This window comes from Podarcis tiliguerta (genome assembly GCF_965153285.1).
Source record: "Podarcis tiliguerta genome assembly, chromosome: 16".
Taxonomy (NCBI): domain Eukaryota; kingdom Metazoa; phylum Chordata; class Lepidosauria; order Squamata; family Lacertidae; genus Podarcis; species Podarcis tiliguerta.
Genome location: NC_139549.1, coordinates 24221739 through 24244737, shown reverse-complemented (window position 1 = coordinate 24244737; position 22999 = coordinate 24221739). Strand labels below are relative to the sequence as shown.

At 47.4% G+C, this 22999-nt stretch overlaps 2 protein-coding genes across 21 annotated transcripts in view; one reads left to right on the top strand and one right to left on the bottom strand.

Moving 5' to 3' along the window:
* The window catches only part of GAL3ST1 (galactose-3-O-sulfotransferase 1), a 30923-nt gene extending 9835 nt beyond the window's left edge, over positions 1 to 21088 (top strand). For 10 of the 20 annotated variants that reach the window (XM_083417765.1, XM_083417756.1, XM_083417762.1 and 7 more), the window contains 2 exons: positions 14162 to 14295; positions 16019 to 17452. In XM_083417765.1, coding sequence (XP_083273891.1) covers positions 14162 to 14295; positions 16019 to 17162 — 1278 coding nt within the window. In that variant the 3' untranslated portion in view covers positions 17163 to 17452. Of the gene's footprint in view, positions 1 to 5013; positions 5073 to 5246; positions 6469 to 6531; positions 6760 to 9225; positions 12759 to 13798; positions 14013 to 14161; positions 14296 to 16018 lie in introns of those variants that run through there. The other 10 variants (XM_083417750.1, XM_083417752.1, XM_083417764.1 and 7 more) reach the window with 8 other exon arrangements.
* The window catches only part of LOC310666688 (uncharacterized protein), a 110961-nt gene that overhangs the window by 46624 nt on the left and 41338 nt on the right, over positions 1 to 22999 (bottom strand). The gene's annotated exons all lie outside the window — the stretch shown is intronic.

Genomic DNA, 22999 nt, shown 5'->3' with positions numbered 1-22999 from the left:
AATACAAGGGGACTTCCCTCTTGCCCCCAGGTGTAAGGAGAGACTGGGGATTTGGGAGGTTGCCAGGGTAACTGCTTTGGGGGGGGCAAGGGGTTTCTGGGAGAGAAGAGGAGGGGAGAGCCATCTTTGGGGAAAGCTGCCTGCAGGCTGTTTGCGGTGCTGAAATTACCATGCTATAAGATCCGCACTCCCTCCATGCAGACTGAAGGGAGGGATAAGGTGGATAAACCATATTTCTTAAAGCACGACTGTCTCCGCCGTGTCTTCTGTTCTCCAAAGGGGCACATGGGCTCTTGCCACTGCTTTGCAGAGAGAGGGGCAGGCACCCGGCTTTTGTAACAGATCCCATCGTACATGCAGTAGTTTTTTCTGACAGCTACCATAGTGTCATTGGGGCAAGAGGCAGGGACCGATTCTCACTTCTAGAAGAGAGTTGCAATTTCCTTGCATAAAAAAGGGACCCCCGGAACTGCCTGAGTGGCTGGGTCGCTGCAGGTTCAGTTCCTTCTGAAGCATATTAATTATTAACCCTAACACTGAACGGAAAGTCAATACAGAGGATGGGCAGTGAGAGTATGCACAAGAGATGTAAATCTAACCCTCGAGGCAGGCCTGAAAGTCCATATTGGAGTATGTCAAGAGAAGAGACACTTTGCTTCATGCAGACAGATATATTTGGAGGAGAGAGCTATCAGTGGCTGCCATCTATGATGCCTCCCACAGTTGGAGGCAAAAATGTTTCTGAATGCTAATAGTTGGAAGCCACGGGAGGGGAGATCACTCTTATGCTCAAGCTTGCAAGCATCTAGTTGGCAAGAACACTGCAAGAACAGGATGCTGGACTACATGGGCCACTGGCCTGATCCAGCAGGCTCTTCTTATGTTCATACTGGGGTTTTTTTAAGGAGAAAATCAAAAAGAATTTTGAAAGGGGGGTTAATTTTTTTAATAATAATAATAATAATATTAATAAATAAGTGATTAATAATAGAAAGTGCATGAAAATGAATAAAAATTGCAAACTAATGGTACTAATGAAAAAGGGGTTTGTGTATGTAATTAAAATAATGTATTGGTGGTAATTTGGACTCACGGGGAGTTTTAATTTCACCGCGGGGGCTGGATGCCCTGGGTTAGGACTAAGGCGGTAGTCCCAGGGAGAGGCCTTCAGTGGTTCAGGCCTCCTGCATGGACACCATTACAGTTATTCAAAGAAAAAGAAAAATATAATAATAATAATAATAATAATAATAATAATAATAATAATTTATTTTCCGGCAAGGGAGGTCCCACACTGCATTTGTTTGTCCCCGGGGTGGTCTCCAGTGCACGGTTCCCCCCGGGCCCTGGCCTGCTCTTTTTGCGGTAGCAGCCAGGGACGTAGGCTCGGGATTGGGCCAGGGCTAAGCTGTGTGATTCCTCGTGGCCTCCCTGGCCCTCCTGGTACCCTCCTACCTCTCTCCCTTGGTAGTGGCTGCAGTGGCAAGCTGGTGCTCCTTTTTGCTTTTTGTTTTCTGTTCAGCTGGGCTGTTGGTAGGGTGCTCCCGGTCCCGGTGGGGTCAAGGCTGCTGGGGGGGGGCTAGGGGCTCCGCGTGGCCTCCCTGATTGCCACGGTGGGCACCCCTGGTTCCCCCCGCCCCCATCGCAACAGTGGTGGTGGTGGCGGCGTTGCCAGCGCAGGGAATAGCCAGGCAGCGCAGTTGGTGCTGGCGGTCCTCTGGAGCTCTACGTGGCCGTGACGCTCACCATCTTGCCCCGCCAGAAGTCTTATGTTCATATTGTTATGAATTTGTGGGAGCCTTGACTCTCGTAAATTCCTGGGTCTAGTTTAATTGATTAAAAAAGGTTAAGGACCCCTGACAGTTAAGTCTAATCGTGAATGACTCTGGGGTTGCAGCACTCATCTCGCTTTACTGGCCGAGGGAGCCGATGTTTGTCCGCAGACAGTTTTTCAAGGGTCATGTGGCCAGCGTGACTAAGCCACTTCTGGTGAAACCAGAGCAGCGCACAGAAACGCCGTTTACCTTCCCGCCGGAGCAGTAATAATTTATCTTGAACTTTGACGTGCTTTCAAACTGCTAGGTTGGCAGGAGATGAGTGAAGTTCCACCCTGAGTTTTGAAACAGTGTGAAGACAGTGCCCAAGTTTTTGTTAGGAGGGAGTTTTAGCATTTCAGTTAGATGTGGTGCAACTGAGGAGGGAAGCGTGTCAGTCTGCAAGTGGTAGCAAGCTGGGGGTGGTCAGAGTATGATGTGGGCTGATTGTTTGAATTAGAGGCAATGGGAGAAACAGGACCCTCTTGGGGTGTGAATGCTATGGACCCCTCCTTCGTGGCTTAGGTTGTATAAATAAACCATATATCATAAAGATGGTGGTGGGGTACACATTTTTATTCTTATTTATTTATGATTATTGTTTTGTCAAAATAAAATCTATTTAAAAAATAAAGTAACACTAAAATGGCATTAGCATGGAGGCAACCCTTTGGTCATTATCTATGATAGTGTGTGATAAACTCCTACATTTTAGGGTTACCAGAATGTAGGGGTGGCTGAATCTGACAGTTTTGGATTCTCTGTTTCTTGTTTTTCCAGTTCTCTACGGTTCCACATCAGTTTGAAAATTTTGTAAAATAGGTCCTCCTGAACATTCATCAGAATTCTGGCGCAAATTTCTCTTCTTATACACATTTTTATATGCATTTTTGCTTAATATACACATTTTGGCAAAGCAATTTCCCCATGTATCTTGCATTTTTTGTGTGCTTTTTCACTAACGCATTCATTTCTATGCAGAGTTTACCCTGCATTTTTGTACACATCTCCTAGCTAGAGAACTGCATTGCAAAATTGTGTGAATTTTCAAGAGTGGCTGCCTTTTGGTTTGTGTGGTGTTTTGGAAAGTGAAAGCTATATAGGTTCATCTTTAAATGCTAACTGAATCTCATTGTCCCCCATCCGTACCAAAATGTAACTTTTTTTCTCAATTATACACCGCAGAAGGAAACCAGAGCACAGAAACTAAACGGGAAGGAATTCAGTGACTAAAGAACACTTTATAAAGTGAGATAGGAGCATTTTTTAACCATGTGGATTTCATTCCAAGCAATCAAAACATGACATGGAATACAGAGAAAGGAAATAAACCCACATGGGCCTTTGATTGATTAAACTTGGGGGGGGGGGAGACCCCACAGTCTCCACTGTGCCTCATTTCGAAAGGAAACATGAACCCTGGGTAAATGCCTGGACCCCTGGAATCTTGCACCACCCAAAGACTGGGGTGGTGTCAGTGGTGTAGCGTGGGGGGCGGGCCGCAGCCCTCGGTGCATTTTTTGGAGGGGGTGCGGTCAGTTGCCCCCATGACAGGCTCCTTCATTGCCGAGACAGCTTCCTCACACCCAGACGCAGCTCCACTCCTGGGTCAGGTCTGACCCAGGGGTGGAGTGGAGGAGAGATGGTGGCAGCGTTGCCGCCCCTCTCCTCCACTGGGCTGCGGTGTACAAGTGCACCCACATCCCGTTTTGTGATGAGAGCCTCGGTGGGCTCCCTCTGCCCCCTGCCCCCCCCTCAGGGGCACACTCCATGCGCCCACCCCAGGCAGTGGTACCTTATGATCTGCCACTGGGTGGCATGAAATAATATATGAAGAAAGGCAGCCAAACTGGAGGTGCCACAAAGCTCTAGGTCAGGGGTCAGCAAACTTTTTCAGCAGGGGGCCGGTCCACTGTCCCTCAGACCTTGTAGGGGGCCGGACTTTTTTTGGGGGGGGGGGGAGAATGAACGAATTCCTATGGCCCACAAATAACCCAGAGGTACATTTTAAATAAAAGGACACATTCTACTCATGTAAAAACACGCTGATTCCCGGACCGTCTGTGGGCCAGATTTAGAAGGCAATTGGGCCTGATCCGGCCCCCGGGCTTTAGTTTGCCTACTCATGCTCTAGGTGGTCTCCTGTGTGCCAAACCAGGCAGAGGCTGGACCTCCCTCCTCTGCCCCGCAACCCCTCTCTCTTTCTTTCCCCTCCAGTTTGTATCAGGTTCCCAGTTCTTTCTGTGGATCAGCCTCCAAGGGAAAGGTCAACATAAAGACACTGCGATGCAGTGTTGAATGTCAGGAAAGAATAAGGGAGTCTTGTTACCCAGTTCAGGATCTATTTACAATTTCCATTCATTATTCATTGAGATGAGAATCTCAGCTACATAATGCAGCCAGCTAGCACCATTCATCTATCCCTCAACCCTAGCTTCTGTCATATGCATGCCATACATTTCAAGTACACCCCAGGAACTGTAGTTTATTAAGGGTGCTAGGAATTGTAGCTCTGTAAGGGATAAACTACAGTTCTCTGGATTATGGGGGGGGGGGGGGAAGGATGTGCTTTATGTGTACTTTAAATGTATAGTGTGCCCACAACTTCAGACTGATATGGAGAGGGTGCTGTTGGAAGGAAGCCCATTCTTGGGAGTTTGTATATGCACAGTAACATTCAAAATTTGGATGCTGATCAATAAATTTGCACACAGCTCATATGCCAAATCTGAATGCTTTTGAGTCACTGAAGAATTAGCAGTTATTTTGGCAGGAAATACCGTATTTTTTGCTCTATCAGACTCACTTTTTCCCTCCTAAAAAGTAAGGGGAAATATGTGTGCTTCTTATGGAGCGAATGCAGGCCGCACAGCTATCCCAGAAGCCAGAACAGCAAGAGGGATTGCTGCTTTCACTGCGCAGCGATTCCTCTTGCTGTTCTGGCTTCTGAGAATCAGAATATTTTTTTTTTATTGTTTTCCTCCTCCAAACACTAGGTGCGTCTTGTGGTCTGGTGCGTCTTATAGAGCGAAAAATACGGTAATTATTATTAATTATACCCTGCCCATCTGGCTGGGTTTCCCCAGCCGCTCTGGGCGGCTCCCAACAGAATATTAAAAACACGATAAAACATCAAACATTAAAAACCTCCCTAGACCTCCCTAAACCTTGCCTTCAGATGTCTTCTAAAAGTCAGATACGCAATGAACTTGGGACCTTCTGCATAAGGATAATCAAGAGATTATCATTTCTGGAGCTGTAAGGGTCTTTGGATTACTGTAAAAGTCTCGGAGCTTGTATAATCCCACTGTTTACACTTAGCAAAAGTGTGTGCGAAAGGAAAGCTGTTGAGCTGTTGGGACTATAGCAGGCTCTTTTTATGTTCTTAATTTGGTCATTGGCATCAGTTATGTACATTGCCCCCGCCCCCCCCCCCAAACCCTGGGAGTTGTAGTTTAAAGGCATTGGGAATTGTAACTCCATGAGGTGTAAACTACAGTTTCCAGAACTGGGGGAGCGGGTTTAAATGCTTGGGTCCTGCTTGTGGGCTTGCCGCTGGTTGGCTACTGCAAAAACTAGAATAGATGCCGGACTAGAATAATAGAATTGTAGAGTTGGACGGGACCACAAAGGTAATCTAGTCCAACTCCATGCAGTACAGGAATCTTTTTGCCTAGCATGGGGCTCAAACCCACAACCCTGAGTCTCCTACTGTACACGGGCCTCCTTTGGCCCCACTCAGCAGCGTTCTTAAATTCTTAGACATTTGCACTAAAATGCTGACAAATTGTCATGAGGAATTTAAAAAAAAAATTTTTTTAATGGAGATTGCTGTAGAAAGGTGGAGAACTGAATGTCAGGCTGGAAAAATGAGAACCCAGTTTATCGAAATGAACAGTTCTCTCCGTTCTTAGCTGCCATTCTGCATATGCCCTAGAAACCTTTGACTCCTTTTTACATGACCGGGCCAATAATTGGGGCTCTTGCCAGCATAATGGAGAAAAAAAGCGTTGGCTTCAGCCGGATACCTTCACTTTCAGGGCAGCTCCAGGTGCATGTTAATGCCTAAACGGAAACCTAATCGGTTGCCAGCTGCTATCCCACAAGCACACGCTGCCGCCCCCACTCCAATTTGGTTAACTGGACCTCATATGATAAAAGCCTTTTTCCAGCTGGCAGCACCCAACCGTTGAACAGAGGTCGCAATATATTTGCTAGCCTCTAGCAAAGTGCCACTAAATGCTTTTACCCTTGAACTGGACTTGTAGCAAAAGATCAGGCTTTTTGCAACCAGGAAAGTGACATGAAAATGGACTGGGAAACTTGCGGTGATGCTGCATCATTTAACCTCCCCTCCAACAGATTAGAATGGAAGCCCATGAAATAGCCAAGGGCTTACCCACACTTGCCTTTCCTCCACGATTTCCAAGAATGTACAGCTCCATAACCAAGTGTTCTTTTCTTCACCCCGGGAAACCATTCCTTTACTGCTGAATCAGAGCAAACAGCAATCAAAGAGAAACCAAATGGCTAATTGTTGCACTTCAGCTTTTAAGAGCGTGTTTTTCTGGGGAAAGCTCCGGGGCGGAACAAAGAGCGCTCCAGCACAGAGCTATAAATCACAGACTTGTGCCTAGACAGTGTAAGGCAGAAGGTAAGTGTGGATACGTGTGTAGTCTTATCTCTCTGGATGAATGTGCTCTCTTTCCCCCTCTAGTTTCAGAAATGTCAGAAATCTCTCATCTGACCTTTTCTGTCTCAGCTGGATAACTTTGCTGGTGGGTGCTTTTGTGTCGCCATCTCTCACAGGCTCCTACTCTCTAGCTGGAAAAGGTGAAATAAGTAACAAAGAGATCTTTTCTCCCTCACTCTCCCTGGACTTTCCGAGGAGCCCAAGGCAAACAAAAAGCTCTGTCCTCCTTAGATTGTCTCTCTCAAAAAGCCGGTAATAATTAGCTGATGGATTGATTTTATTTACATGCATGATGCTGGTTTAGATTGTCTTCCTTGTCGGGTTTTGTTTTGATGTATAGATTTTGATCATTTTGTTGTAACCATTTATTTGTCTTATATATCTATCTGTTCTTTAATGATGTGGGGCAATTAAAATGTATTTTTGAAGAAAAGGTGAGGGATGAAAAATGGAATGTAGGAAGGTGCCTTATACCATGTCGGCATATTGAACACCTCCCAAGGAGTCCTGGGAACTGGAATGTGGGGGGGGGCGTATATGCTTTAAATGTATGGCATACACACAGGATCAGTGCCTCTCTATGCTGACTGGCAGTGGCTTTCCATGGTTTCAGGCAGGGGGCATTTCCAGCCCGACCTGGAGATGCTGGGGATTGATCTACAGCCCTTGCTCTAAAAATAAAGTAAGATTCTAGTCCTCATGCCAGTGGCGTAGCGTGGGGGGTGCAGGGGGGCCGGCTGCACCGGGCGCAACATCTGGGGGGGGCACGCTCGCACTCGCAGCTCTCTGCCCCTACCTGGCTCACTCACTCTCTCTCACTGCAGTGCTGGCTGTGTGAATCCGATCCGAGCCGCCGGGTCGCCGCCCACTGTGGAGGGGAGGGTGCCAGGCGTGCGGTGCGGTGCGGAGAGAGAGCAAGGGACTATCTGGGGGAGGGACAGTGCAGCGGGGGGGAGGCGCAAATTACTTGCCTTGCCCCGGGTGCTGACAACCCACGCTACGCCACTGCCTCATGCTTCTGAATAAAGAGCTGATTTAAATAGGGGCATAGGAAGTTGCCTTCTACTGAATCAGACCAGGTAGCTCATTATTGCCTACCCTGACAGGCAGCAGTTCTCCAGGGTTTCATTCTCTTTCGGCCCTACCTGGAGATGCTGCTGGGGATTGGATTTTTGGACCTTCTGCATGCAAAGCAGATGCTCTACCACTGAGCTGCAACCCTCCTTTTGGCCATTTGGTGGTTGTGCAAGGGGTTGAGTCTCTAGCATTTGAGCCAAGTGCCCCGTCATCACCCTCAAGAGTTTTGGGGTAGCAAGACTAGACCTCCATCTAAGAGATCCTTTTGAGAGCCGAGCTGGTGAAATAGACCACAAACTGCAAATGGAAACTGCATATAAAAAGTGTTCCATGCAGAAGTTCCTTCCATTACCCCAGCCTTTGCCACCCTGATGCCCTCCAGATGTTTTGGGTGGGGAGGGTGAAAGGACTCAGACCGCTTTGGCAGTCTCTTTGTCAATGAGGGCAAGGGCAGAGGCAGTCACTGAAACAGTGGGGAATCAAACAGGAACAGTGAACTTCACTCAGCCCAGAACCCCAGAACAGAGAGGGAAGATTGTGTGTGTATGACAGCCTCAACCTATGATGGCTACCTGCTCATGGCAAATGAGCTGCCGGACACCTACCCACCACATGCAAGAACTAATATTTGCCTTGCTATGACTCAGTCAACATTAAGGAAGCCAGCCTTTGCCAACCTGGTGCTCTCCAGATGTGTTGAACTACAGCTCCCATCAGTCCCCCCTCCAGCCAACATGGCTGTATGAAGCTAAGGCTGATGGGAGCAAAGTCTGAGGCTGACAGAAGTTGTAGTCCCCAAAGTTAGACTCGGCTAGAAGGCATATTCTAGACTAGAGTATAACTGGTTAACTTTAGCTGCTTTAACCTTGGTGGACCTCAGCAACACCTTATACTTGGGGTTGCCTTGGAAACTTCAGTGGTGCAGAATTCAATGGCCAGGCTGCTGATTGGGGCAAGACAGGTGAAGCATATAACGCCAATCTCAGCCTGACTACACTGGCTGCCAATTAGTTTCCTGGCCCAATTAAAAGTGTTGGGTTTGAGCTATAAAGCCTTAAAGGGCTCAGGACCCAATACCTCAAGGGCCGCCTTTCCCCATATGAACCAACCCGGACCCTGCGATCATCATCTGAGGCCCTTCTTTGTATGCCTCTTCCGCAAGAGTTCTGGAGGGTTGCAACATGAGAACAAGCCTTTTCTGCAGCCCCCCCCCCCCAAATTGTGGAATGCCATTCCCAGGAAGCCTTGCCTGGCACCTTCATTATGTGTTGTAATAGATCTGTGGTGCTGAATGTTTAGGTTAAGTAAATATTAGGATTTAGTTAAAACCTGTATGTTGTAACTGAGATGTGCTGTAAGACTGTCATAGAATCATAGAGTTGGAAGAGACCACAAGGGCCATCGAGTCCAACCCCCTGCCAAGCAGGAAACACCATCAGAGCACTCCTGACATATGGTTGTCAAGCCTCTGCTTAAAGAGTGTGTATTATGCAAGGAGTTTGAGCTGTTTAAATAGTGATTATGTGTAAAGACTGTGGATCTTAATAATAATAATAATAATAATAATAATAATAATAATAATAATAATAATTTATTATTTGTATCCTGCCCATCTGGCTGGGTTTCCCCAGTCACTCTGGGCGGCTTCCACAAAGACCAAAAATGCACTAATATGGATTTTAATTACACATAGATGTTAATCTGGCTGGGGAAACACCCAGATGGGCATTGTATAAGTAGATGATGATGATGATGATGATGATGATATGAGATAAAACTGCTCCCTTTCCCTTATGGGGTAACCAAGAGCCCATATAGAGTCCTTTTGTAGGTTCTCTATTGGTCGGAGAAAATAACAGAGACCAACCAGAGAATATTGAGAAGCAAAGCAGCTAGTAAGTCTGATCTTTATTAAAGCTGTTGCAACTGGGTGCTCCCACACATACATAGGAAGGGGGAGAGGGACCCCGAGCCATGCGCACAAGCCCTTATATAGACATTTTAAATTGCCTGTCCTGGAGTCCAAGACCACCCCCCAGAAACATCATACATAGATCACAGAAGGGCTGTGGCCCAAAACCCACCCCTTAATACATCAGAGAGGGGGCGGAAATCTGGGTGTGTTGTTTCTTTCTGTCAGCCAGGTTACCTGATTGGATTACCTGGGCATCCTGGCCACTCTCCTTACTCAATTCCTGAATGCAGGTCACGGGTCACAGGCTCACACCCTATTCATATCTTAAATGTGCCCTTAATACAGGATTTGTCAAAGAGACAATGGGGAGATTTCTGATTTCCTTTGACTTTTCATAGAAATATTTGAGGTCATTTGGGAGAAAGAAAATGGTTTCAGGACTTTTCTGTGGGTTTCAGACGTGGTTTACATATTTGTATGTGTTTGCTTGGTAAATTTATGAACATCTAATATAGATAGATATGACCTTAAAATTCTTAAACAATTATTATTATTACATTCTCAAAGTCTGAGAATGTAATTAAGATCCATGTGTACTGGAATGTGTGTACCCACTTCTGAACATCAGCGATTAGCATGTGAAGAGTAAACCTAGGTAAATGTTCTAAGTGTGTACCAGTCTTTAATCCTAGTCAATCAACGTGTTGATAAAATGAGGAAAATTCCTTTGTTAGGTGACACCTGAAGGGATTAACCAGTAGTACTGTTGTAAACAAAAATCTGCCCTTTTCCCCTTATGGGGTATCCAAGAGCCCATATAGAGTCCTTACATAGGTTCCCTATTGGTAGGAGAAAATAACAGAGGCCAACCAGAGAATATTGAGAAACAAAGCAGCTAGTAAGCCTGATCTTTATTGATCTGTTGCAACAGGGTCCTCACTCACCACACGAAGGAGGGAGGAGGAACCCAGAACAATGGCCGCAAGGCCTTATATAGACTTTTGAAATTGCCACCCTGTAGATCAAGACCACCCCCAGAAACATCATACATGCATCACAGAAGGGGTGTAACCTAAGACCACCCCCCAGATACATCATACCTACATCACAGAGAAGGCGGTCAAAAACAGAAATGTGAATGTTGTTTTTCCTGTTTGCCAGGTTATCTGATTGGCTTTTCTGATTGCCTTTCCTAATAGTCTGTTACCCATTAAAATGCTGATTACTCAATTCCTGAGACAATGGGAAAGCTCCCTGACCCCACCTCCCTCCTTGCTGGGAAAACATTTGGTCAGTTTTGAAATCAAAATGGTTTCAGGTCGGTCTTCCTGTGCTGATCTATGTACGTGCTTGGTTGGTACACTTATGAACATTACCATATATCTAAGACCTCAAAATTCCTATCACAATACTTAATAGCATCCAAAGAACTGACAGTTAGAATGCAACTGAATTGCAGAGGCTTACTTTTTTAGGAACGGCAGATTTAGGAGAGATGCCTTGGACTGAGTGTTGCACTGCTGTGGGAACAAGCCTCTCTTGCGATGACCATGCTGTAAGATGTGGATTCCCCTCTTGTAAACAAAATCTGCCCTTATTCCCTTATGGGGGACACAAGAGCCCTAATAGAGTCCTTTGTAGGTTCCCGATCGGCAGGAGAAAATAACTGAGGCCAACCAGAGAATATCGAGAAGCAAAGCGGCTAGTAAGCCTGATCTTTATTGATCTGTTGCAACAGGGAGGGAGGAGTAACCCAGAACCAAGGTGTGCCTGCCCTTATATAAACATTTTAAATTCCCTGCCCTGGAGCTCAAGACCACCCCTCCATACATCATACATAGATCACAGAAGGGGTGTAACCCACCCCACAAACATACCTGCATCACAGAAAAGGCGGTCTAAAACAGAAATTTGAATGTTGTTTATCTCGTCTTACAGGTTACTTGTTTAATAATCACTTGATTGGATTGCCTGGGGAGCCTGGCCAGTTTTTTGTAATGATAAATACTTAGATCCTGAGCCAAGTCACAGGCTCACACCCTATTAATATCTTAAATGTGCCTTTAAGACAGGATTTGTGAAGGAAAATACAATGGGAAGGCTTTTCCATTTTCCTTTGACCTTGCAGAGAAAACATTTGGTCAGTTTGGGAATCAAAAATGGTTTCAGGTCGGTCTTCCTGTGCTGATCTATGTATGTGCTTGGTTGGTACACTTATGAACATTTAACATATATCTAAGACCTCAAAATTCCTATCACACCTGCCCTTATTTAGACATTTTAAATTGCCCGCCCTGGAGTCCAAGACTACCCCCCAGACACATCATACCTACATCACAGAAAAGGCGGTCTACAACAGAAATTTGAATGTTGTTGTTTTTCTTGTCTGCCAGGTTATCTGATAATGCCTTTCCTGGTAGTCTTTTCCTGGTAGTCTGGCCATTCCTTTGATATTGTGATTACCCATTCCTGAGGCAATGGGAAGGTTCCCTCACCCCCTCCCTCCTTGCAGAGAAAACATTTGGTTAGTTTGGGAGTCAAAATGGTTTCAGGGCGGTCTTCCTGTGCTGTTCCAGACATGTGGTCCACATATCTGTATGTACATGCTTGGTTGGTACGTTTATGAACATTTATTATATACATAAGACCTTAAATTTTTTTATTACACCCCCATGCAAACTGAAGGTGTCATATGTGAATAAATCACATTTCTTAAAGCTACAACGGTCTCTGCCAAAGAAGCACAAACCCTGGGTGAGGGCCTGGAATCCCATGCGCTCTTGCTTGGCAGAGAGGGGAAGGCACCCAACTGTATCTTTAGTTGCCAGGCAAATAATAATAATTCTCTTCCCCCAGGCCTTTGGCTAATTAACAACTTAAGGCCCTTTAAACTGGCAGGGGGTAAAAAATAAACACATGAAGGGCAGCAGGTTGGGGAAGGCTGGTTGGATACCCAGAGCTCCTTCAATCAGACCTTCCTGGCTGCCAGCCAGGGAGCAACCCATTTGCACTCTCTCCCCAAACTCTGCCTGCCTGCCGTGCCCATTGTCAGCTCTGCCACTGCAAGGCCCCAGGAAGTATGTCTCCTTGGCCTGACACAGAGGACAATGCTGCTGCATTGCAGACACTCACACACCGGGTGCTCAGGCATTCTCTCTGCCTCAGAAAGGACCAGGCATTTGCTCCATCCAGCCACTGAAGCTCCTGGAGCAACTCTGAGGTCTGATTTCAGCAGACTCCTCCTGCGGACAGCAGGCAGGTGCTGTAGCCTTTTCATGTTTCATCTTTGCTCACTGCTAGCAAGGAGGTTGCTGAGCAAATTGTTAGGATAGACTAGAGGGAGGAGGGGTGTATGTCTGTGTTTTGTGTGTGTGTGTAGGATTTTTTTTTTGGGGGGGGAGCGCATTACGAAATAAGGAGCCTTATGGGATTGTGTGCTTTGTTTATTCTCTGGCTCAAATTTCTCCTGCCAGCCTTAACCAGATGAGAGGAACCTTAGACTCGGGGGCCAGATTTGGCTCTCCAAACCTCTCTGCTGGCCCTTGGAACTCTTACCAGGCCACACCCCTTCACTGGCCCTGCTTTGTATCCTCCTTGAGTGGTTATTGCGCGGCTGGAATTTGTCCTTGAACACCAGTAATGCCCCTTGCTTGCCCAGAGGCGGGTATGCAAGTGTGTGTAGAAGTTAAATTACTGCACAAAGGTAACATCCGCATCAATTGCCCCACTCACTTTTGCCTCCACACTTGCCCACCACTGGCATGTGGCCCCCAGAAGGGTGCTGACCTTTAAAGCCCTAAACAGCCTCGGTCCTGTATACCTGAAGGAGCGTCTCCACCCCCATCGTTCAGCCCGGACACTGAGGTCCAGCACTGAGGGCCTTCTGGCGGTTCCCTAATTGCAAGAAGTGAGGTTACAGGGAACCAGGCAGAGGGCCTTTTCGGTAGTGACGCCTGCCCTGTGGAACGCCCTCCCATCAGATGTCAAGGAAATAAGCAGCTATCCTATCTTTAAAAGACATCTGAAGGGAGCCCTGATGGCAGGGAAGTTTTAATATTTAATGCTGTCTTGTTTTTAACACTTGATTGGGAGCTGCCCAGAGTGGCTGAGGAAATTATTATAATATTATTATTATTATATCTACGAGGGAATGTGGCCCTCATTCTGAAAAAGGTTCCTTGCCTCTTCTCTTAATTAACCAAGGCTTGAAACCAGGGATTAGGGAACTATAGTTAAGCAATCTGCCCGTGATTACAAGCCTCTTTGGTATAGCTCTGACTCTTCTCCCTCCCACTTCAGTACCTGCAAGTTCAAGAGGAAGGTGTTCAGCAGGTGCCGAAGAGGCAACAGAGACGGGAGGGAGAGAATACCAAAGGGGGGCAGCCGCCGCCGCCACACCTACATTGTATGGAATGGACCTCCTGCTAAGATGGTATCTACAGGAAACCCTCAGCAATCAGTTGGGTATATAAGGCGTGAGGGGATCTTTAGCTCAGAGACACCTTCCAGGCAGGTAAATAAAACACTCGAGGTTCAAAGCAGTACCAGTGAAGGGTGTGGTCTGGGGTGAGTTCTGAGGGCCATATGCAAAGAGCTTCTTGTGTTCTTGCTTCTAGTAATCTGCCCATGAATTCACTGCCCTTTTTCTGTTTTCCTTTTCAGGTGATCGCGATGGTGCATCAGGGGAAGAACTGGAAGTCGATGTGTAAGGGCCTTGTCCTGGGGACTCTCCTAACCAGCTTCATGCTGCTGCTGTACTCCTACGCCGTCCCACCCTTACAAGTCAGCATGACAGAGTGAGTGAGTCTGGTGCACATAGGAGAAGACGTGTGGACCAAGAAACCATGAGCGGAACCACAGTCTGTTCTGCCTCCACTGAAAGGCTCTCAGAACAGAATAGATGCACAAAGGAGAGTGAAGGGATTGAGCCCTGATGTGGTAGAATGGACTGTACCACTTCAGGCGGCAGGTGGAGGGGGGGATCTGTTTTCTTTCTTTTGGGGGCATGCAGGAAAATTCCCTGCAAGTAGAAAACTTGACATATGTGGGGGCTGGGCAAGAAATGTTATCCTTGATATGCTAGCTTTCTGTTTTCAAGGAACCGGGTTTTGTGTGTGGGAGGGTTTATGTTGGAAAGCACTGTACTGGTACAGTCCACTCTGCCACTGGTGAATATGTCCCTCTGGAATCTCCAATGTGGCGTCTGTAGCCTCAAAGCACCCTTGGTCACCCCTCGGTGCCCACCAAGGCCTTCTGCACCTCCCATTTTTTTAGCAAACTACAGTTAAGAAAATGTGGTGAGCATGTATCTCTGTTGCACCACTCAGAGATTCTAGGGGTACCAGGCACACGTACTAGGGTCTGTGTTTCCTTTTAGAATAAGGAGGCACAGTGGAGTCTGTAGTGTTTTTATGATATATGGTTTATTTACACATATATACAACCTGAGCCTACTATGGAGGGGTTCAGAGCATTAGCACCCCAAAAGGGCACCTATACGTCTCTCATAGGCATAGCAGAGTTGGGTTTGCAAGCAGAGAAATCAGCCATGTTCTCTGTGTCTCTTTGTCACAGCCAGCTCACATGGAGCTCAGACCCCACTTCCTCTCTTGCCAAAATGGCAACTGCTTGCCAAAATGGCAATTTTTCCTGTGTTCAGTTAAGTCATCTACTTGGAAATCCTAAACCCCTTTCATCTCTGCCCACCAGCACACAACTGAAGGAGGGACCCCTCCTTCCTTATCTGCTACATCTTCACCCACTGTAACCCTGGAAACTTCCCCCTTCCAACTCTGTGATTGACTTTTGCTAAATACCTAGAGCTCAAGGTATCCCCCCCCCCCCGTGTTGATGGCTTTCTTTATGGGTTAATGACTCTACATACTGCATATATATATACTGCAGGTCTCAGAAAGGTTCAATGTTAAATCCACTGATTACTAAAGCCAGGAATTAGGGGTTTGCTTTAATTCTAACTCCTTTACTTAATCCAGAGATTTTAGGGGAGTCTTGCCCCCCACAAACTTATAACAATATATTTCAGGTGTCAGAGGTCATGGTAAAGAGGTGTATCTTGAGCATATGGTGAAAACTGTTTGATGAAGACACCAGATGCACCTCTGTGGGGAGGGAGTTCCACAATTCAGGGACTACCACAGAGAAAGTCCTCTCCTGGGCCACCATTCTCTGCACTTTGGAGGGTGGCAGAACTATCTCTGCAGATCTTAACACACAAAGATCTTGGTAGTGATGGAGATGGTCTTTCAGATATTTGTGGCCTAGGTCATTTAGGGATTTAAGTACTATTGAGAGCATCTTGAATTGGGCCCAGAACGCATTGGCAATCAGTTACCTCCTCTAGGAAACCACATTCAACTCCTGAAAATGAATGTCCAGTGGAAACTGGAAGCTAGAGGAAGGTCTGGGACCTTTGCCAAGCGTAGCGCAGTTAAGGAAAATAGTGAGAGAGCTCCTTATGCATTCCTGGACTACTCATTGACTACCTTGCTTTCCCCTTAGGGTCCCAATCCCCTACTCGTGCTCTTCCTACCCTTCCCAGGCTCGGCTGCTGGCTTCGGCCAACGGTAGCCACAGTCCACAGAAGTGTCATCCCAAGCTGGACATCATGTTCCTGAAGACCCACAAGACAGCCAGCAGCACCATAATCAACATCCTCTTCCGCTTTGGGGAGAAGCACCGCCTGAAGTTCGCCTTTCCCAGCGGACGCAGCGACTTCTACTACCCCTCCTTCTTTGAGCGGAGTCAAGTGCAGGACTACCAGCCTGGCATGTGTTTCAACATCATCTGCAACCACATGCGCTTCCATTATGAGGAAGTGCGCAAGCTGCTACCAGCCGACACCATCTTTGTCACCGTGCTACGGGACCCCGCCTACCTCTTTGAGTCCTCCTTCCACTATTTTGGGCGCCTCATCCCCATGACCTGGAAGTTGTCAGACGATGATAAGCTGGCCGAATTCCTTCAGGACCCTTGGCGTTACTATGATCCCAATGGATTTGGTGCACATTACCTCCAGAATCTCCTCTTCTTCGACTTGGGCTATGACAGTAGCATGAATGCCAACAGCCCTCTAGTTGAACAGTACATCCGTGAAGTGGACGAGCGTTTCCACCTGGTCATGCTGGTAGAGTACTTTGACGAGTCATTGGTGCTTCTGAAGGACTTACTCTGCTGGGAGCTGGAAGACATCATCTACTTCAAGCTCAACGCCCGGAATGATTCCAGCGTCTCCAGGCTGACGGATGAGCTCTACCAGAAGGCCACGGCCTGGAATCTCATAGACGCCAAACTCTACCACTACTTCAACGCCACCTTCTGGCGCAAGGTGGAAGCCTATGGGCGTGAGAGGATGGCCAGGGACGTGGCCAGGCTTCAGGAAGAGAATGAGAAGATGAAGAACATCTGCATTGACGGGGGCCGCCCGGTGGACGCCAGCGCCATCCAGGAATCTGGCATGCAACCGTGGCAGCCGTTTGGCAAAAAGACCATCCTGGGCTACAATCTGAAAAAGAGGATCAACAAGAAGCACCGGAAGCTCTGCCGCAAGATGCTAACCCCTGAGATCCAGTACCTGACGGACCTGGGGGCCAACATCTGGGTCACCAAGCTGTGGAGCTGGGTGCGCAAGTTCCTCAAGTGGTAGGGGGGCCGCACAACCCCTGTTCCTGACAAACGTGCCCCGTCCAAGAGAACAACCAGGTGCTTTCATTTTGGTCCTCCCAACCATCCGCCCCCCTCCCTACCCACACTTCTTCTTTACCTTAGCTGGTCAGATACAGCTCCTGCTTGCCACCAGCCAATGCTTGAACTAGCCTCAGAATGAAAAGGGACAGCAAGCTGGAGCAGTTAAAAGGAGAGGAATGGCCAAGGCACTATCAAATCATCCATTTGGGCCCAGGCTGTGCCAGGAGGGGGATGTTGCGGCACAGGCAAGGGCTGGGTGCCATGCAGAGTCCAAACACTTGAGCCGGCCCCACTGTTTCAGCTGAGAGCAGAGCAAGCAGCCGCAGACAACGGCATCAGGACACCTCTGCCAATTTGCAGCATTTTGCTAACTCTTTAGAGCTCTGATTTTCTTCCTCTTGACTCTCGTTTCAAACTGCTGTGAACAGTGATGGATGAGCAGCCACCACCCTGCTTCCTGTGTCCTCCTGGTTGGGAGAAACTTGGGGGAAGTGGCTGCTTGTTTGTGCTTGTGTGGCTATTCGCACATGTATGCGTTTGCATGTATTGACAGATGCTCCTTTCTAAAGAAGGGAAGTCAACGCACGTGTAATTTGCTCACATCTGCAGGGGTGGACAAAGGATGTGCTGGATGGGCAGCACGTTTCTGAACATGTGCGCGAAGACGCAAATAGTGGACGTCTGTCTATGGGCATATCTATACCACGGACTTAAAACTAGTTAAATCAGGGGTAGCCAACACCTTGCCTCCAGATGTGGTTGGGCTGATAGGGAAATTCTGATGGGGGACGATGGAAACCAACAACATCTGGAGGGCACCACATTGGCTAACCCCATGTTAAATAGTAATTCCCCTGAGAATCCGGGGCACTGTAATTCTGTGAGAGGGAGGCAGAGACCCTGGTTAGCAACCTCACTGTAGGAGAGCTCCCAGGGTGGTCACCCTCAGCAGTTAAATCAATAGCCAACTGCTATGCATGTGTAGTGTAGATATTGTCCATGCGGGGGACTGAAACATTACTGCAAACAGATTAACTGTGAATGAGTGTGTGTGTTTGTATATGTTAATTGCACATGCAAGTTAAGCTCCAACACAAAGGTGGCGCTTCGCCCCTGCGTGTTGTTGGCAGTGCACTCCTAAGACTGAAACAGCCCAGTGTCTTTTGCTCCGGGGGGGGGGGGATGATCGAGTGTGTTCCTTTGTGCACTGAAATCTGCCTCTGTTTCAGGATTGCGCAAGCCACAATGCGTGAGAGGCAACAAGAAACTGTGGATTGCACTGACTCACCTGGCAGCGATAGACTGGACAGCAGCCTTTGCCCACCTGGGGCCCTCCAGAGGTTTGGCACCACAGCTCCCATCAGCCCCAGACGGCAACCACTGTCTGGGGCTGATGGGAGTTGCAGTGCAGAAAGAACATCAGGAGGGCCCAGGGTAGGCAAAGGCTGATGTACAGAGTACATTAATGCCAGAATTGACACACTTCCTTTCCTTTTAGTTCTAGGAGAACCATCAAGGGCACCTTCGACTTTCTTAATCCTCTATAGGTGGGGAAAGATCAGCCATGTCCTTAGCAGATCCCTCTTTTAATCACATTCTGGTGCTTACAAATAGCTGCTTTGGAGGTATACAATAAAATGCCCAGTAAAACTGGGACTCGGGTTTGCCAGCAAAGGCTGTTCTTGCCATCTCTCTCTCTCTCTCTCTCTCTCTCTCTCTCTCTCTCTCTCTCTCTGTGTGTGTGTGTGTGTGTGTGTGTGTGGTTGGTTTCATCTGCTTATGCTCCCTCTCTTTTGCTCATAAAAACTTTTTAAAAATTGCTTAGCAGTTAGCAAGAAGTGGGGGGTGGGTGGGTTGTATTGTTTTTTTAAAAGCAGCTTCAGCAATGGGGCTGTTAGGACAGAAGGCACCACTAAGTATGTTGCTGAGCAAATGGCATGAGGGTTGAAATGCTCTCCATCCACTGCCATCGCCAATCCAAGACATTCAAACCACAGTAAGCAACTAAGAAAAAGGCCACATTCCCAACATACATTTAAAGTGCTATGCTACTACTTTAAACAGTCATGGCTTTCCCCAGGTAATTCTGGCAGCTGTAGTTTGTTGCAGGCCCTGTTAGGAGACCCCTATTCCTCCTTGCAAAACTACAATTTCCAGAGCTCTCTTTGGAGAACGGTTTATTGTTAAACCATGCTGAGAACTGTGGCTCTGGAATTGGGAATAGGGGGGGTTTTCTATCAACTCCTAGAATTCTTTGGGTGAAGCCATGCCTGTTTAAAATAGTATCATAACGCTTTAAATGTATGGTGTGAAGGTGACCAACCAAAAAGTGCCACATCGCCCTAAACCCTCAGCCTCACGTGAGCAAAGGCTCTTGGGGAACATAAAACTATAGACCCTCTTGACGTATAGCTGGAAGACCTCAGGACTGCACGCCATACATGCAAAGCACGTTCAACATTTAAAGCACATGGCTTCCTGCAAAGAAGTAGTTTCTCCCCTATGGAGCTACAATTCCCAGCGCCCTTAACAAACTACAGTTCCCATGATTCTTGAGGGGGGGAGCCATGTGCTTTAAATGTATGGTGTGCTTACAGTGTCAGTTAAAGGTCCTTGGGAGCGGAGTCCTTTCAGACTGAGTGCTCCTCATCAACTCAGGTTGAATTCTCCACCCTGGACAAACCCAATCTGTGCCGATGTACCTCTTTCTGCGATTATGGAGGCCTGGGACTCCGGCTGTGTACACACCACACATTGCAAGCACACGGCTTCCCCCAAAGAATCCTGGGGACCACCGTTTACCTATAACGGAGCCATTATTCCCAGCCCCCTGGACAAACTACCGTTTCCAGGATTCTTTTGAGAAAGCGCTGTGATTTCCATGTATGATGTGTGGATGTGGCCCTTGTCATCATCTTCATCACCCAGCAGAGCCATTTTCCAGACACCTCTGTGGGGCTGGTCCACAGGATGCAGAATGTCGCTTGCTGTCTTCCTCCAAACTTCCGCCGTCCCTGCCAGAGCTAATGTCCTCGCTGGTTGGAGGGTCCTGGAGTTTCTCTCCTCAAAGAGGAGGTGTCAGCCCTGACAAGCAACGGGATCTGATGAGGACTAGTGTGCTTACAGGGAGGGCTCTACTCAGAATGCGAGAGAGGAATGGGGGGAGGGAGGAGGCTTCCCGGTTGCTGCTTCTCACTGCAACAAAAAAGCAAAACAAAACTCAGGAGAGGCGTCTGCCAACACACCATACATTTAAAGCACATGGCTTCCCCCAAAGAATTCTGGGAGCTGTAGATTACCCTTCGCAGTTCCCAGCACCCTTAACAACGTCCAGTTCCCAGAATCCTTTGGGAGAAGTCATGTTCTTTAAATGTGCACAAGTGAGTATTTCCACCACAAAGGAGTTGCTTAGGAACTGGGTGGTGCTAAAAGGCAACCAAAATGTGGGGAGTGTACTCAGAAGGGTACGGTGAGGGAGATCCTTTTGGGGCTCCCCCCTTTGCCCCATGTATGACTTCAGGGACAGCCAAGGTGGGGCCCTCCAGAAGCCATTGAGCTTCAGCTGCTACCAGCACCTGCAGCCAGCAACCGTTAGGGATGATGGGAGTTGTAGACCAGTAACTCAAGGGCACCCTGTTGGCTACTGCTGGTCCTACTGTGACTGATAACAATAGTTCAGAACAGCATCACTTCCTGTCTGTTCCATCACAGCTCTCTCTCTCGCTCTCTCTGTGTATATATACCTACAAACACACACCATTAACTCAGTATAGATGTCTAATGTTCTCCACTTGTAAAGATGAGAAATTTTTAAAAATCACTATAATTTTGTAAAATAATTATAATGTAAGGCTGTTTATAATACAAAGGTCTTTGAGCTGTTCAGACTCTTGATTCCTTTTCCCCCACTTGTAGTGGTGGCGAGAACTGGGGTGGGTTGGGGTGTGGGTGTGGCGAAGGACCATGGCTCAGCGGTCCTGTCTGAAACCTTGGAGAGCTGCTGCCAGTCAGTGTAGACAATACTGAGCAGGATGGACCAATGAACCGACTCGGTATGAGGCAGCCTATGTGATACCAGCTAGCGAAGGAATTGCAGAGCAGTGTTTCTGGAGCTCAGCAGAGCCTATCTAGTGACATCATCACAGGAGAACCTCCCAACGGACAACTGTGTCCCATGAGAATCAGGACACTTCCAGGCATTTGCCATTTGGGGAGTGGGATTCAATCACATACTGTGTGGGAGGGTTAATGCTGGAAAGCACTGTACTGGTACAGTCCACTCTGCCACTGGTGAATATGTCCCTCTGGAATCTCCAATGTGGCGTCTGTAGCCTCAAAGCACCCTCGGTCACCTCTCGGTGCCCACCAAGGCCTTCTGCACCTCCCATTTTTTTTAGCAAACTACAGTTAAGAAAATGTGGTGAGCATGTATCTCTCTCAGAGATTCTAGGGGTACCAGGCACACTTACTAGGGTCTGTGTTTCCTTTTAGAATAAGGAGGCACAGTGGAGTCTGTAGTGTTTTTATGATACATGGTTTATTTACACATATATACAACCTGAGCCTACTATGGAGGGGTTCAGAGCATTAGCACCCCAAAAGCGCCCCTATACGTCTCTCATAGGCATAGCAGAGTTGGGTTTGCAAGCAGAGAAATCAGCCATGTTCTCTGTGTCTCTTTGTCACAGCCAGCTCACATGGAGCTCAGACCCCACTTCCTCTCTTGCCAAAATGGCAATTTTTCCTGTGTTCGGTGTCCCATGAGAATCAGGACACTTCCAGGCATTTGCCATTTGGGGAGTGGGATTCAATCACATACTGGCGATTTCAGGGTACACAACTGATGTTGAATTGGTGCTCTTCCACAATCAACCTGTCTCTTCGCCCCACCCATCAAAACGAATGTGTTGTGATAAGGAAGGCAATGGGGAAAGGCACCGCAAAGTGCAGGACAATATTTGCTTGGTGTACCATCGTCTAACCTCCCCATGCACAAATCAAAACAAATGTTTCATAACTAGCCAACATAATCTTGCTGCAAACTTTTTGCAAGTAAATCAGGTTGAACGCTTGATAAACAATTTGTTGAGAAGCAACCCCAGTTGCTTAGGGGAGGTCCATTTGAATTTTCTGCCTCAGGCACCAAATTGCATTGCGCTGGCTCTGAGCAGCAGAGACCGCTGGGCCAAGGGGGTGGATCAATGGGGAGAGTGGATCCACCCCATTCATATATTTAAAACACATCATCCCACACACATTTAAAGCACAGGATGTTCTTCTGTACATTAAGATTCAAAAGCCTGTGTAAAATATGCAAAGGCCCAGGTGACAGTCCTAATGCATGCCATATGATCGCAAGCCTTTCCACTCAGAAGTCATTCCTGCTGTGTTCCAGGCAGCTTACTCTCAAGTTAGTGCACTTACAATGGTGGCTTTATTAGGATGCAAAGTCTGCTGAACTCAGTGGTACATAAAATGTGTTGACCAGCTGAGTCTTCCGCCACGACTCCTCATCTGTATAAAGGCCTGTATTTGCATACATTTGCAGTTAAGTATGAAATGAGAATTAAAAGCACCTCTGAGCACATGTAGAGAGCCTTTCTCTCCTCAGAGAGTAACTGCAGGCTCCTTGCTACTTACCACACATGCAGAATTAAAGAGCAAGGCTTTTACACGGGTCTGGGCCTCTGGCACCTACACAACCCCTCAGTTTTCCTTGAGAACACAATAATCTATCTGGGAGTGAAGCTTCTCCAAGCTGATAGCTTATGGGGTGTTTTGTACACCACCCAGAAA